The 16,727-nt window shown below is 37.8% G+C and overlaps 1 protein-coding gene across 4 annotated transcripts in view; it reads left to right on the top strand.

The window, feature by feature from the left end:
* The window catches only part of LOC145228426 (potassium channel subfamily T member 1-like), a 30,337-nt gene extending 18,251 nt beyond the window's left edge, over positions 1-12,086 (top strand). For 2 of the 4 annotated variants that reach the window (XM_080093485.1, XM_080093483.1), the window contains exons 12-27: positions 373-476; positions 959-1,108; positions 1,842-2,029; positions 2,592-2,700; positions 3,220-3,328; positions 4,333-4,460; positions 4,972-5,094; positions 5,529-5,576; positions 6,192-6,296; positions 6,887-7,025; positions 7,937-8,125; positions 8,407-8,587; positions 9,792-9,900; positions 10,121-10,211; positions 10,337-10,467; positions 11,352-12,086. In XM_080093485.1, the coding sequence (XP_079949611.1) occupies positions 373-476; positions 959-1,108; positions 1,842-2,029; positions 2,592-2,700; positions 3,220-3,328; positions 4,333-4,460; positions 4,972-5,094; positions 5,529-5,576; positions 6,192-6,296; positions 6,887-7,025; positions 7,937-8,125; positions 8,407-8,587; positions 9,792-9,900; positions 10,121-10,211; positions 10,337-10,467; positions 11,352-11,478 (2,031 nt within the window). In that variant the 3' untranslated portion in view covers positions 11,479-12,086. The remainder of the gene's footprint in view (positions 1-372; positions 477-958; positions 1,109-1,841; positions 2,030-2,591; positions 2,701-3,219; positions 3,329-4,332; positions 4,461-4,971; positions 5,095-5,528; positions 5,577-6,191; positions 6,297-6,886; positions 7,026-7,936; positions 8,126-8,406; positions 8,588-9,791; positions 9,901-10,120; positions 10,212-10,336; positions 10,468-11,351) is intronic. The other 2 variants (XM_080093486.1, XM_080093484.1) reach the window with 1 other exon arrangement.
* Positions 12,087-16,727: the final 4,641 nt, after the last annotated feature.

Here is a 16,727-nt window from a genome sequence, read left to right on the forward strand (position 1 = left end):
GCTCACAATCAGTCCGCTGTCGAGCTGCTCGTTTTATTGTAAGTCCGTTTGATCATTTTTTATTTGATTGTTTTTGGTTAGCAAGTCGGATATTTTAGTACAGTTCAACCAATAGGGTTCCACTGGCTTGGAGCAATGCCGCCAAAGTATCTTGCTCAGGAAAGCACAAACAACCGAGATGGGATTAGCACCCACAACCGTGTAAACATAATGCGGATACGCTAAACCAGTTTAGTGGCATTTTCAAACCTCTACCTCAGTCAATTCTCGACGAAAAAACAACAAACATTATTTTAGCTTTGATTTGCATTTATTTGCATTTGGACAAAAAGTCTTCTTTCTTATTTTAAGTTTTCCATATTTTTATTTAAGGTGATATGTGACGACGAACTGAAACACGTACTCCTCGCAATGAACAGTTTTATCCCAGGAATATCTACGTTACTTACTCTGCTTGCTCACACATCCAAAGGACAGTAAGTATGAATACATTTGCTAACTGACTTTAATATAGGAAAATAGGATTTTAATGGCCAAATCAAAAAGTACATAAACTGTGGTGATTTTAAGTATATTGACAGCCTTTTTTACCTTTTAGTGTTAAAGTTTTGCATATATTATTGGATTACTTTTGTACAAGTGGTTTTTAACCCTTTTTGTGTTCAAACTATATGAACTTTATTTAAATTTCTTGTACTCTTTGTATGAACTGACTGACAGAAGTAAATAAAGTTGCAGTAACTGTAAAATAAAGTTGGGAACCGCTTTTTAGCCATACAATAGGTTCAATAGTAAAAATGTTATTCTATATACAGTTTTAACCGTAACTGAAAGTTTTCTTTTTTAAATTAAGGATTAAACAGCAATAATTTTGACACCATATCACGTACGGCTGGTTAGGAAAAACTGCAAAGTATTACTTCTTTTTTGTGATTCCAACTTTTACGTAACCATTAAGGGAAGGTAACAACTTGAAGTCGTCATGGAAAAGGGATTTTGGTCGAAGCGCGGGAAACGAGATTTACAGCGTGGTGGCGAAAGAGAGCAAGTTTTTTGGATATTATCTGGGGTGTAAATTCAGTCATGCTGCCTTGCATGCCCAGTCAAAGTGAGTTTGAAATATGAAGCTTTTTCCTCTAAGTATAACATGATATTCGCATAGATAGGAAACCCTGAAGTATAATGCAGTTTATCGAACTTTTGATAGATTTTATAAACCTTTTTTTGTTTGGTCTAAAAGTTTTTCGTCGTTTGAAAATTGTATTTTAAAACCAAGCATGCCTGCAAATCCAAAAAGCAACGGAAAATGGACGCATTCTTTCTATACATGACATATTAGGTTGTGCTCAAGGTCTGGAAAATTTTCTACCATGGGTTCGAATCCCACCGCATTCTGGGCTTTTTAATGCACTAAAGCACTTATATTCCAAATACAAACTAAAACTGGGTTTCACAAGTTAGGAAATGTTTATTCCCTGTTAAAAATAAGTTGACAATCTTACAAAGAACAAATTAATTGCGGTAAAAAGCATCTTCAGTGTCTATAAAGGGCATTAAAAGAGATTAAATTAGAAAAGGCTAATAGTTCCTTTACAAACACAATCGTTCCTCAACTGAAAACCTATCAGACTATTTTTTTGTCATAAAAGTGATAGTTTTTAGCCGGTTCTGTTATAAAACGTCCATTTAGAGTAACCGGTAATGCTAACCGGTTCGCTGATCTCATAAAATTTCGTGAGGCGGTTCTATGGAACCGGAGCGAACCGGCTGAATCCCACCACTGGTTACTTATTCACTTAACCCTTCTCAGTGATAACTTTGCATATCACACTTTATTTAAGATGTGGAGCTACCCTATTTGCTGTTGAACGCTCCGGTGAGATCCGGATTAATCCTGGTAATGAATTTATCATCGATCCAGAGGACATTCTCTTCTACATCTGTCTCACTGGTGAAGAAGATGCCATCATTGTCGATGACGTCAACAATGTAATGGAAAGGAGACAAAGTTGTGTAAGAGCTGAAATCGGTGAGTTTATGAATTTACTGTCGTGGGTTCGAATCCCACCGCAAGCTATAATTTTCTAGATTTTACCTTAATGCTATGGACCATCTTGATTCGGTAAAAAGCCTCTCGTAGGGCCAGGCATGGTATTATGTGAATTATATATGTTTATATCCTTAAAGATGGTTGACATAAAGTCTAATAACGGGCCTTAGATATAAACGTGTTGTTGTCAAATGCAGTAAAAATGCTGCGAAAAAACGAAAATATGCAGTAAACCTTTAATTAAACCGGATTCGGCTAATCCGGATCTTTGCCTAATTGGGACAAAACTTAAGGTACAATTGATTTGTAATGTGGTAAGGCTTAACTAATCTAATCGACATCGGTTAATCCGGATCTTCGCCTAATCCGGTCATTTTTTGGTCCAAACGGGTCCGGATTAACCACGGTTTACTGTAGCCTATATGTTGTTTGATGTTTTCAACACCTAAAGCACCTTCAGTTAAAGTTGACTTTTATAGCGTTTAGTGTGATGCTTGAAACCAGTTTTGAGAAATCCCGTGTTTTTTGTTTCTAAAATTAGTCAAGTCAACCGTGACGGAAAGACGTGAATCACGTGACGAAGGTTCACTGAAGCGGAACCGTCAAACGCTGATCAACGAAGACCAACAAACATCTACCACCATGCAGGGGTAGGCAAAAACAGAAGATTTATACGTTTAAAACTAAAATCAGCTTTACTGCGAAGAGATAAGCTGCTACAAAACCCTTGTTTTGGGGTGTTGTTTGACTTCTGGTTTAGCACCAGCCCTGAAAATCATGTATTTGTGGGTTTGATTCCCACCGCTACCTATATATTTTCAGCATACTTCTTGTCATTAATATGCTAGCAACCGACTGTTGGTGTAGCTGCAGTGCGTTAAGCTCTCATCCACCAATTGTGCGCTCCATAACATTTAAACGTTTCGCAGCTATTTCCGGCTTGGTGATTGTTTTATTGCTATTGTGTCGCTATTGTGTTCTTTCACCAAGCGAAATACCCTCAACTCAGATATATATATATAGAGAGAGAGAGAGTTACTACATATAATCCCATAGTAGATTTTTACATTTACTTTTCTATGTGCTTATTACATTTATCACCCGCCTATATCAAATACTTCCCATTTTAGTTTGTTAACATATTTATTTACACGTTAAACTTCATTCAGAACTCTCATCGATTTTCCACCCGTCTCACCGTACGTCGGTCACAACACTCCTATTATGTGTCATGTGCTGGAAGAAAAGGCCAAACTATGTTGTATGAGGCTGGATAGGGTGCGTATTGATATTGTTGTAAGCTTATTCTGAGGTTTAAATCTGTTTTTATGGGTTCGAATCCCACCGCGGGCTAGATTTTTGTAGCCTGTGTTTTGTCGTATGGTTATGCGTAGGAAAGGCTTGATTCGGTACAACGCCTTTAATAGAGCTTGCGAATTATGATTTCTATATGAGTGTGCCGTGATCGCTGGTCTGCATAGACGCTTTAGGTCTAATCCCAGTTACGAATTTATGTTCATCTTAACTGATAATGGTCAATCTGGCGATCCCCTACTACGAAGCTGACATGTGCAGCAAGCGAGGCAGGCAATCGTGCTTGTGATTCGACTTTCGGCGGGTTCTCCACTGAGCTTGCGTAGCTCAGTTGCGCGAGTCCCGGAAAAACTCCTGTCATGGGTTTAAATCCCACCGCCATATGGTGGTGAAGGCTTGGATGGGCCTGGCGTACTATTTCGATCTAGGACAAAATATAATGATATCTCCCCAATCTCCTTTTGTCAAATTGTTGACAAAAGCATTGCCAATGGCTTGTTTTTACCTTATTACAAACATGATAAAAAAATGTTCAGAATTAGGAACACTATATACGGATCTGTTCATAAGTTTAATGGTGAAAATAACGGCCCAAATAGACGTAAAAAGCGACATGCTTTATATTTCAAACGTTTCGGCAAATGCTCATGCCATCATCAGTGATATCATGTTCATAATTAAATAAATTAAAACCATAAATAGTTAATTTCGTTTTTCTTGAAGCAACATGATAACGCTCCGTTTAGCACGCAACACGCACTTTTTTATTAACGCACTTACGTAATAACAATGTGCGTGGTAACCATACCAACAAACACCAGTATGTTTGCCAAAAAGATGAACTCTATTTTTGGAGACAAATTCCTCCGCATATAACAGCCGCACCGTCCGTTTGCGTGGCGTGACTTTGCAAATCGAGGCCTTTTTATTGAGCGACAATCGAGTGACACTTGAAAGTTTTTGTGCAGCCGTGCGAGCATTGTCGTCACACCTCCGCACTACAGTACAAGTGGCCGCGACCTCCCATCATTATTTCAGCTGAATTCTCCACGCAAAGTCTCTTCAATGCCCTGATCCCTCTGAGGGCACATCACAGGTGACTTATTACATTACGTAACCCTTTTAACTCAGTGTTTAGAATTTATACACGGCTTCTTCGATTATTCCGTGTAGTTGGGGCAATTTTTTGGCATTGGATAATTAAATTCATATTTGTTATTATATATTCTGCTTGTCTTTAACAAATAAATACTTTTTTCACGTTTAATACTGCCTTTTGAACATATAACTATCTCAAAGTCAAAGTTGTATTGTACGACCCCAAGTATGTACTTTAACACACATATTAAATTTAGCCGCATTAATTTGTGCTGCGTTTGTACATTGCTGGCTGTGGCGACTATGATACATTTTAACTATGATACATTTACAGATTAAATAACGAATACAACGGCCCAAATAGACGTAAAATGCGACATGCTTTTATTAGGCAAACGTTTCGGCAAATGCTCATGCCATCATCAGTGATATGAAGGGTCACATCAGTTACACCCGTTTATATCCACCTGATACTCGCACCCTTACAAAGTGTTGTTTATATTTTATAGACCGAGAGATTCTTTACACCCAGTGGTGCTGCTAATGGAACACTCTCCCGAAAACATGTTTCTCAACGCTGTTAGATGTTTTCCTATGGTTTATTACATGCTTGGAGACCTCGCAGGCAACGTGTAAGCTAAATATATCAATGCATACCCACTACTTGCTCATGGCCACAACCTTACAAACAGTGCTGATACAAAACGGGATATATATGTCACTAATTTCATAGATAAGAAGGCTGTGTTGGCCAACCTTGAGAGTTTGCAAATTTAGATGAATGGTACGAACTAAGCCATACAATACATTATATCAGGAGTATGTAGTCTTTAACCCTGATAGCCTCTTATTTTATTCAGTTGATTTCGTGCGTGTGCTGGCCCGAAATTTAGGTCCAGAAACCCGAAAGTACAAGCCCGAAACCCAGCCTAAAAGCCCCGAAAAGTGAAATTACAAACTTAAACCCTGAAGAGCCTGGTCCGCCTTACAACTGTCTTTGGGCATTAAATTTCAAATATATCCATTACTTATCCTTTGTAAAAACCACAGTTTTCGATTCTTGTAGCGAAAACGGCACTCGTAATGTACGGGGCAGAAGAAGGCGAAAATTTTCGTGAGTTTTAACAAACCAAAGCATGTATGCCTGTGTGTGTGTGTGGGAAAGATGTACAGTGTATATGCCTGTCTGGTTATATGTATATCCGTCTGTATTCCATACGTTCACTTCAGCACAACTAGATTACAATCAGCACCTCATTATGCACTTATGTTGTTTGATTCAACTAACTGGAGTCCCCCAAATCAGCTAATTATGTTGTAAGGATTATTAATAGCAGATCCAATCTTTTGTCTTAACGATACTCTTTACTGGTCTGTTCTATTTTCCTGGTACGGTATAGAGACATCAGTTACTCTGATATATCAAAACGTATGACACCAATCTTGTTTCAAATTGATGTTGTTATTGTTTTTTTTAGCATTTTGAACTGTGTACAGTAAATACAAGCATTTTATGTATTAGTAAATTCGTTTAACTGCATACTTAATCCAAAATTCCAGATTATTTATGATTAGTTTAGAAACTATCCGGTTTATTTTAATATTCCGCCTAATCGCAAGGAATAACTTACCGAATGCAAGTTGCGTTTAACCAGACAGATCTTTATTTGAGAAATAACTGATTTTCTTTACTAGGAATATTTTGCGTAACATCTTTATGTCTGTGTAGTTTGGATGCAATGTTGCATGCTGGCGTCACAGAGGCTCATTCTGTCATCATAATCGACCGGGAAACATCTGTTTTTGCCGACGAAGAATATATGGCTGACTCCAGGTAAAATACTTTGGTTAAAAGATACTTCGTTTTGTTCAAATCCTGAAATAAATGTGTTAAAATACGTCTTTAAGCTGCAGACAGCGCACACTGTTTTTGACCTATAAGGTCTCATAAGTGCAGCTGGCGACGAGAGATAGACCGTGTTGACTAGTGTAGCCATCCAACGGCACTCTAGTTTGTTGGGACTTGGGAGTGAAGGGGTAAAAACCCGTGCCTCACTTATTCTGTGCGATGCCACAACTGGGCATACACCACAGAGGAAACTGGCTCACAATACTTCCTTCTGTTAATGTCTTTAAAAAAACTTAAACACAATTTTTTGTTAAAGCTTTGTTTGCATTTGAAAGAGAATTGAATTGTGCCTCAATCTTACAAGTTATTTGAAACAAAAAAAAAGTAAAACTCGGGTTATCCGGACTCGTTTGGACCCAAAAAATGTCCGAATTAGGCGAAGATCCGGATTAATCGAAACCGGTCTAACCGAGCTTTACTTCAATATTCACAATGATTACAAACATATTTGTGCTTAGTTTAGTGGTTACGGGTATGCAATAGACATTGTAACAGCGATTTGTTTTGTTTTTCAGGCAACTGGTGGCAACACAGACGTTGTTTCGTTTATTTCCTGACATTCCGGCTTGTCTTGAACTCACCCATGCTTCAAACATGAGATTCATGCATTTCCAAGCGCCCGAGTCTTGCGTCGACGCACACGAATACAGAAAGGTAAAGTGTAGCAACATTTATTCGACTGTATCCCCACACACAACTTGCTATTGTAGAATTTGCTGTTGTACATGATTGCTTTGTATCAATTGATTTTGTACATGATTGTTGTTGTAGTACTTGCACTGGTAAAGTTTCTTATTGTGCGTGTATGTTGTTGTGGGACTTACACTGGTAAAATTGTCATTGTAGGCCTTGGTACCGGTAAAATTGTTATTGTGCTAAATTGTGATTGTAGAACTGCGATTGTACTGGCTTGTTATTGTAGAAATTGATTGTAGTGGATTTCTACTGTAATTTCTTTTCTGTTTTCGGTTTAAAACGTCCAAACATTAAGACAGTTTTCTTTGCATGAAATATAGCTTTATATCTGCTTGCTTTAAATCAGTGGTTCCCAAACTTTATCTACTCGCGTACCATTTTTTTGGTTCATGCAGCGTTCTCGTACCACCTACAATCATGTTAGAGTTTAATGAATAAAAATGTTACTAAACTTTACTAACTAACTTTACCTTAGTAACTTTGGCCTTCAGTAACCAAAGGCTCGTAAATATTAAACAAAACTTAGTCAAACTTTTACCGCCCTCGCTACAGTGCTACTGTCAACACAACTAGTAGCTTATTACAAAAAACTGACTTTAAGGACTTATTACGTCGTAATAACAGATTCATTACGTCATAATAAATCTATTTCGTCACAAAGAAACCTTGCTTAACAGTTCAATGCGTCAATACACCAATGAAATTAGAATTTAGTAGGAAATATAGTGTGAAATTTCACGCTCTACGTAATTTGTGTGAAATAAAGATCGTTTTGTGTGAACTTAATAAGTTGCTCGTACCACTAGTGGTACGCGTACCGTAGTTTGGGAACCACTGCTTTAAATCGATGATAACTTCTTGTTATACAGGAACGCGAGAGGGAGAAATCTTGCAGCCTTCCTTATTTGTTCCGCGAGGCATTTGCATCTGGTAAAGTTTTCAGTTCCAGTATGCTTGACACAATCCTCTATCAGTCGTTTATCAAAGATTACCTTCCCACTTTGCTGCGTATACTACTCGGTATCCAATACACAAGTGGTTCTGGCCACCTCGATACGGTAATTAGGCTTCGTATCTTGCTGTATACAACTTAAATAGAAAATCCCAGAAAGCTTGTAAATTCAATAAACTGTTTTTTTGTTTTGTTTATGTCTAGCCATTATTTACACTTTTCCATTGATCTTTTTTTGAGTTAATATGATGTCATCATTTAGTGACGTCATGAGTGGTGTGATGACGTTTTTTCATCGTGACGTCAGCCAAGTCTGCACAATACTCTTGTCAAACTTCGCTATAACGTTCAAATTTCTTTTAAAAAAAACACTTTTTCTGTTTATAGCATGACGTCACTGATGACGAAGTGGGTCATACGTACCATGACGTATTTCGAAGTCTGTGCAAGAAAAACGGGGCGATTGTGTTGGGAATATATCGCCGTGTTGAGAGACAAGCGTCGCCCCTGCACAAGAAACTGATAACTGAAGACGAGATTTCCATAGACACTGACAGCGTCAACAAATGTAAGAAGTCTACTGCAGTATGTTAGGACGTTCAACAGTATATCTCGTGTCATTGCTGTTATTTTTTTGCGCTGTACAGTTGGAAACGGGTTTTTTAGTGTTTTTAATGCCCTCTAGCACAGTGTTTTTTAAGCATCTTTGAAGGGGTCGCGAAGACTGAAGCCAATTCGGAATGATTTTTATCCCTATCATAAAAAATAATTCCCTTGTCTTCTGTGTAGCGCAGCAATACGTACCACAGTTTAATAAGGGTTTTCTTTCAGCAAAACGCCGAACTGTTACTGCGACGTTTGTTAGTAAATGTGAACACTTTCTGGTAGGGGTCCCGTTGTGTTAGAACAGGGGTCCGCAAATACTTTTTGGCGCGACCCTAAAAAAATTTCTCTAAATTCTCGCGACCCAAGCATTTTGCAAAATTATTCTAAAGTCTCGCGACCCAAGCATCAAGTCTGTGGAAAATACTAATCAACTAAATATTAAGACTGCTATTATGCTGTTGTCAGTTGCTATTTTCACATAAAACAGTAGGTAAACGAACGTATTTATTCTAACAAATGAGAACTGAGGGCTCTGTCTCTGTGTTGAGAACACAGCTAATCAGAAAAAACATGCTTGCATAGGCGTGCTTAACTTTTTGCATTGTTACATAGACTGTATGTCACAGTTACGCAGTCATACGTAACAATGCAATAATGATTAAAAGATTGAAAAAAGCTCAAATTCATTAATACTGTAGATGTGATGCTTATATTTAGGAAATTTAAAATATTTCGCGACCCAGACTGGAACGTCTCGCGACCCAAATTTGGGCCCCTGTGTTAGAAAACCTCTAAAGGGGTCCGCAAAGAGAAAAAAGCTTGAGAGACACTGCTCTAGCAAACTAAGAGTAAGCCTTAAAGAGACAAGTGGATCTCTAGGCGTCTTAGCGTTTCGCGTGTTTCTACTTGCAATATCTGTCGGTAGAACGACAACCCTTTCCGAAAAAGCTGTTTTTGGATTCGAATCCCACCGTTTCAAGCCAGACTTTGCCCTTAGTTGTTCACTCCACAGAACGTATAGTGTGTGAATGTGGCAAAACAGTTTTGCATCTTTGGTTAAAGTAACAGATCGGATAAGTTCAGCAGTATGTATTTACTAAGCTAACTCTCAAGTCTGTTTGTAAATTCTAAATTCCCCACACTAAAGTTGTTGATATTTCGTTCAGTCCCACGTGGTCATGGATTAGATGAGGAAGCCGACGTGGAATTTGTGGCAAAAACCCGAAGACCGAGTACAATGTCACTTGCCTACGTCAAACGAAGCCTTATTAGCAGGTTTGTTTTGCAAATATAAATAACAAATGGTGTCTTTTTACTTTCTTTTTTATTTTGGCCATAGCGCCGCCCAAAAAGGTCTTAAATTAGGGGGTCCAATCCAAAAGTACAAGCCCGAAACCCGCCCGTAAGGTTTATACCTAAATGTATTGAGGTTTTTAATGCAAGCCTAAGCCTCGCTTGTTTTCCTGTGAACAAACATTTGTATTCTTATTCACAGACGGAGCACCCAAAAGCGACGTAACATGAGAAAGCTACACGAGCTTCATTGCTTGAAAACAGAACGGGAACAGTTTGATGACATGATTCAGGTAAAGATTATGTAGATAGTGCACTTGTGATCCTAAAACTACGCACGGTTATAAATATTAAAGAAGCACGGACGCTGCTTGTCAAAATGATTCTCGTTTTGAATTAGCATTAAATTTGTTTTTAGAACCGGATGAAGGAATTGGAATTAGATCACTTGGGTTCACCGTCAAAACGTAGAAACGAGAAACAAGATTCACATTCTTACATACTTCTGAATCCCTTATCTGATACTAAACTACAAAAAGGAGACAGTTTGTGAGTATTTATAACATGTTGCCGCACACAACCATGATATATATTTGTATCGCGTCGCCGTGCACTGGTCTAAAACCTTGTGTCATGTATTATTTGGTTTTAAGATCCCTTACGTTACCTGTGGTTTATTAAGCTGTACAGGCCATAGACGTTGTACGCGTTTTTCCACTATCTAACGCGTTTAAAAAAAACAGTCATTTTTGTTCTTGGATACCCTTTCGAACACTAGTTTCGTATGTTAGCAGGGCATGAATATGCAAATTCAATGCGAACAGTTTGTGCAACTGCTTAGCCGAGCACCGAGTATTAACAACGGATGCTCGGTGCCGAGTAATCGGGTTCTGGCCCGTCTCGGATCGGCCCATCCTAATTCGTAATGCTTTGCTGCACTTATCCATGTTAAAATATATGTACTGGCGACCGTGTATTAGTTAAAACTTTCCCATGTTGTTTGTTTGTTTGTTTGTTTCGTTTCCAAAACTGCACTGTAAGAACGTATTTTTGATGTGGAACGTTGCATGAATTATATGCAACGACATTTTTCTGTAAAATTTAGATTTAAAAAAAAATTAAAGTTTAGATTAGTCTTTTTGACGAAGGGTTATTAAGAGTCAGACGAAAACAGTTTGCACTGTAAAATTCAAAAATTGTAATTGCAGAATTTTAATTTATGCGTTTGCCAAAAGTTAATTAGCTTTGTCCAACCCTTGGCACGGCTACGCCAAATCCCACTGCCGTAGATAAACAACTATCGCCCAACATGCCTAATTACTTAAATTTCTTCGTTTTAGAACACAAACATTGAAACGAACCTTTTCCTGACTAATTTTTCCGCATTATTTTTCAATACAATATTAAAAACTTTACTATAATTCTTCGCACAGATACATCATCAATCCCGAAACACCGATACCAGGCAGTCGAAGTACGTCTTCAAACTCGACTGCGCACGTCAGCGAACCACGTCACAGTGACGTCATGATCGACCGGGAGACGAACGAGAACGGATGACGTCACGCGCCTACTACGTCATCAACACACGTGATCAGACAATTTTCTTTCCGTAGAAGTTTCAGGCGAAGAGAAGGATAAAACAGAAGATGACGTCACCAATGACGTATGAGTGATGTCACAAGTGACGTATGAGTGTTGTCACAGCTGAGTGGAAAGAGTCACAAACGTTTTCAGCACTTGCTTTTTGTTTTTGCTTTTTTCTCACTTTTCGAAACTACATAGGCTACTTTATTTTTTTTTGCACTGGTTTCACGGCGTGTGTGTTTCAATGGCACTAATTTGTTATAGTTGATACGTTTAAGTCGATCATATGTTGATTTTGGTGTCTATGATTGTTTTTTGACAAAGTTCCAACGATCTAGTTCAGCACATAGTGCGCTTTTATTTTTGCTACACACGTGCACGTTGAAAACGAAAATACAAATTTGCACTCGTTTATATCAGCCCCACTTGATACAACCACCAGCTCAGTAAGCCCAAAATGATATGTCAAATACGTTTTCTACTTGGCTTCATACAGTGTATCGGATTTGTAAGAGGACCCGAACCCGTAGGACGTAGGTAAAAGCCTGAAACCCGGCCCGAACCCGAATCGTTTTTGAGAAGCCCGTTTAGGCTTGAAAGTTTGATTGACAGAAAATTACAGACACAGAACGTGAAGTCATGGCCGAACCCGACCCGACTTACAACTTTTGCTGAGGATACGTAGACACGAAAGTAGGCTACGTGGTTTCGTTAGCATGATCATGAATTTCATGATTGGTAGGTTAACGTTATTTCCCCATCATCTTTACATAATTCCAATGACCACATAGCGAAAGTATTGGTGATCTACAGTGGGAAGTTATTTGACAGTGATCGTCCATCAACGACGTTTCCGCAAAGAAATATCTGACTCAGTGATTATATATCAGAGCACTGATCATAGTTATGTAGTCATGTTGAGCACTAGGACACTGGTTCCCAACCGGGGAGGAATTTACTTCAATTTTTGCATGTGGTTTGTAGGTAGACACTTTAGCTCTGGGAATATAACCTGTAAAGTTGATAAAAGACCCAATTTTAAATGATCTTCGTATGGTTTAGCATCTATTATGTAGTATATTAGGGAGGAATAAAATTGTTTTGAATTGTTAGGTTTTGAAGTGCCTTCAACATATAGATCGTTTTTCGTGTTGTTGAAAATGACCAGTCATTTCGCGTTTCTCCTAAAGATCCAACCACAAAAGCCGCATTTTTTACAGAAAGGCATTCTCCGGTTTCTTAAGTGCGAGAACAAACGTGCGTAAAAAAATCACGCAGGCACATGCCTAGTCAAGCGTAACTTGTTGATGTCCTGTGAGCCAAGTCGTTCTGAACCGTCCAACGTAAAGTCACGGTTTGTATTAGGTATCAGTGTGGTAACTTCTACAGGTGTATTGTAAGCAGTTGTATGAGAATTGGAGCAGAGGTGTAATTGGTTAGAATTACAAATGGACAATAGATAAATGTTGAAAATTCAAGGGCTGTTTCAATGTGTTACAGCGACGTTTTAGTTGTGTAGAATAAGTTGTACCTCTCTAAATGTAGGTTATGAATGTGTTTTCGGTGTGCGACCGCCTAAGGCTAATTGCATTTTTTTGACAAACGAGTCGACCGGCAAATTTGCTGTATTGTATGCGCAGCAAATACGTGTAATAGAAAAATGTTTTGAAGTGCTTTTAAACTGTTAGAAAGCAAACTTAAAAGGAATCACGTATAAAAAGCTATCTGATAGGCAAAAAATATAAAATACAAAAAATATTTTAAATCCAATAACGCAACTCGAATCACTTTTAAAGTTTGCGTAAATTTAAAGGTTAAATTTTAGAAATTTGAATAATGTTGTCCCTACACCTTGCAGAATATAACTAAGCAGCCACTAGCACTCAGTTCACCTACATAACTGCTTATAGGGTGCTAAGATACAATTGTTGCTACACCACCCTTTCCGGTTGTGTTACAAGTTTTGTCCCGTGGTATAGCATGTCATAGTCCTGCTGTCGACAAACGAGACGAACTACTAAAGTTCCTGCACGCAGAGTGACGCAGTTTCCGTTTTACGCCGTCGCACACAGATTACACATTGCTGAGCGTTTAAAATTTTTCGAATAATACTTAACCGGTCAGTAAGGTCCGAAATTAATCTGAGGAGATAAACGTGCCGAAATTTCATAAGAGCAGTGCAGTGTTTTATTCCATACGGAGAAGAGAATGTTATTATTGTGTATTGATAAGTAAATGTAAACTTATTTTTAGCTATTTAGCGAATGAAGTGTACGAATTTTGCAGCCTGTCTATCTTATGTATGTAGATGTATATTTTTCGCCTGATTTCATATACTTTGTAATGAACCTTGATTCACGCTAGATTTATCATCGTTGCGTTTACAGGACGGCGTTTTATAAACCAAATATTGCATTGGCAACTTTATGCAATAACGTTACAACTATAGGCATTGAAACTTTGGTATTGTATGACAAGTTCTCAGCACACAAGAAAATCTATGCTGCGCATAAACTGGCGTGTGTGTGGTCACAGCGTATATTTATAATGTTTCTCACGAACGTCCATAGATGTATACCCAGGGAGCTTGTGTGTATGCAGGTTTATTTAGCGGGAACATTGGCTCAAACCGAACCTTCTGGCCCAAACGCCTATCGTTTATGCTCAGGAAAAGCTTTAAAATGTAAAAATTTGATCTCGTTTGCAGATGGTCTTGTTTTAGTTGTTCACTTAGTCACAAGATAAAATGATTAACGGCTTCCTAAATTGCAAATCACAGGCACTGTACAGTGTAGTAGCTCTATGTTGATGTGCTTTATATGTACAACAACGTCTTTTGTGTTTCGTAGCACAGCTTTGCACACAACGTAAGCGGTTTTACTGTAAATGGAGCGATGGTCATGAGGTCACTTTAAAGCGAGAACTTCTATATACTGCCAGATATGTCGTGTACAAATATTAAATGTAAATTTATGTAAAAAGCCGGTTTAGTACAAACATATATCAATTGCTTAGTTCTGTGCTGGTTTGAAATGTCCTAATTTGGCAGCAAACAATTATGTAAGATTGTCTTTTTAAAGATCTAGATCTGTAAATATACGAAACCATTATATTCCTAGCACTAATCTGCGCACCAGGTTATTTCCCTTGGTCGTCTATTCAAGCAGCAATTTTTAAGTGTTGAATTGTCATATTCGTTACAGAGTCCGAATCCAAAATTATCTGCTCTTTGCGCTGATGCTTTTGTTTAGTTTGCGCAAATAAATTACAAGCTTGGAACCTGTCATTTTCATAAGTGGCACTTCTGGCCATTGGTCTTGCTCATTTTATTCAATATTAATGTCCATGTTTACTGTTACTGATAAAACACGGAATTACTTAGGCAAACTTTTTATGTCGAAGTTTTACGTTGATTCGTTTCGCGTTTTATATGCCGCAATTTTGTGGCTGTACATTGTGTTTGTCTTAAACAACCTGCAAATTTTAGCGGCTATTTGCTAAAATAGATTGAAAATAGTTGGCTTGGACTTTACTCTTTCCGGTTTTTAGGTGTAACAGCATTGTTACTACTTTCAAACGGTTTCAATTATCCGCTTTACAAGTTTAGTAAAGCTAAGTCTAAGTCTGGATTGTATTACAATTACTCTATGTATAATTAGAAACGTATGTCGTTATCTTCAACGCAAAACAAAAGGCAATGCTTAGAATATTTGCTGTTCTTAAAGTAGATGTAAAAGTTTGCACCCGACTCAATATTTTACAATGCTTAAACGTTTTTCTACCGTTTCTCCCTTTTTATTAGCCTACGTGACCCAAAAAGATTTTTTGTCTTAAAGACGGACAAAGACTTTTGGGGACTCGTGACGTAGTGTGCGTTCAAGCGTGAAATGAGGTAGATATGTGTCTTTTGGTTACTTTTTCCGGATTTTGAGATTCTACAGTCCGTTTTTTACCCGTTTTTGCATTGTTTGTATTTAAGTTAAGTAAAAGGGCACTTGGCCTATTAGATTGTATTAAAATTGCACAATGGGTAATTATAGACGTATGTTGTTGCCTTAAAATGCAAAAAAATAGGACCATGTTTGAAAATAAATTCCCAAAATACCCACTGGTCACTGATAACACTTTCTGATTTTGACTTTATACCTGTTTTCCTTTAGCATGAGTGTTTTATCTTAAAGTCGGACAATAAGAGTTTACGGTCTGTGACGTTGTGTTCGTCCAAGCGTGAAATGACGTAGACACGTGAAACTCTAGCGTTGAGCAATCTGAGAATAGATAAGACTTTTTAGTGACGCGCTCAGGTGGAAATGGTCACACGAAAATGAACCGGAAAACAACCCAAAAAAAACAACTGCCCTGCAATGACAATAAGTGCTCTCATGTTGTAGGAATCTGTTCAATATTTGTTTTCCTGTTGATATTGTATTTACTTTTTGTTCTGTTGATTTGGTATTTTAATGTATTGCTTTACAGCGATTTGACACTCATTTTTGTCGTGTTTTCAGTTTTTAACGGGAAATAAAAAAGCGCACATGCTCAAAACTCGCAATGAAGCAGCGTGAAGGTAAAACAGGACGAAACACGAACACAATCCGATAAAATGTTAAATTTCTGTCCCGGAATAAGTTTGTTTGATTCATTTTGACTGGCGTAAATTGCGCAAACAAAAATTGAGAAATCGGTAGAAGAGAAATATCTATCCTTTTTGAAGTGAAATTGTGTCACAGAATTGCAATTCATTATTACATTGGTCAAGCCGTTTATGACAAGTATACACTTTAAATTAATTTTATTTTTGCTAAAATCTGTTCTTTAGCATGCCGTGCTGAAACATTGCACATTTCATACAAAAGGCCCTGTGTGGTACCGTTAGGGAATTCGCATAAACAAAGCAAAGGCGCTACACTGTATGTTACAGAAGAACCTATTGTTAGCAAGAGCGTAGTCCCACGAAAACACGCATAACATGTTTCTGACATAAAGATTTTACACCGAGCACGTTTTGAGCGGGTGGTTTTAGGTTTTAGGACAAGATTTATTTTTTAGTGAAAGTATTTGGGGGGATTAGATTCGTAATTTGATAAATTGCTGCTTAAATGTTTGGTCTCTGAGTTCGTTATAAACAGGAAGCAAGAAAGGGGTTAATTACGAACTTCCGTTAATGTAAACTGAATAAACGTGACGTAACGTATTGATTTACATACAAACCCACAAAGACC

This window comes from Phallusia mammillata, chromosome 5 (genome assembly GCF_965637545.1).
Source record: "Phallusia mammillata chromosome 5, kaPhaMamm4.hap1.1, whole genome shotgun sequence".
NCBI classification, from domain to species: Eukaryota; Metazoa; Chordata; class Ascidiacea; order Phlebobranchia; family Ascidiidae; genus Phallusia; species Phallusia mammillata.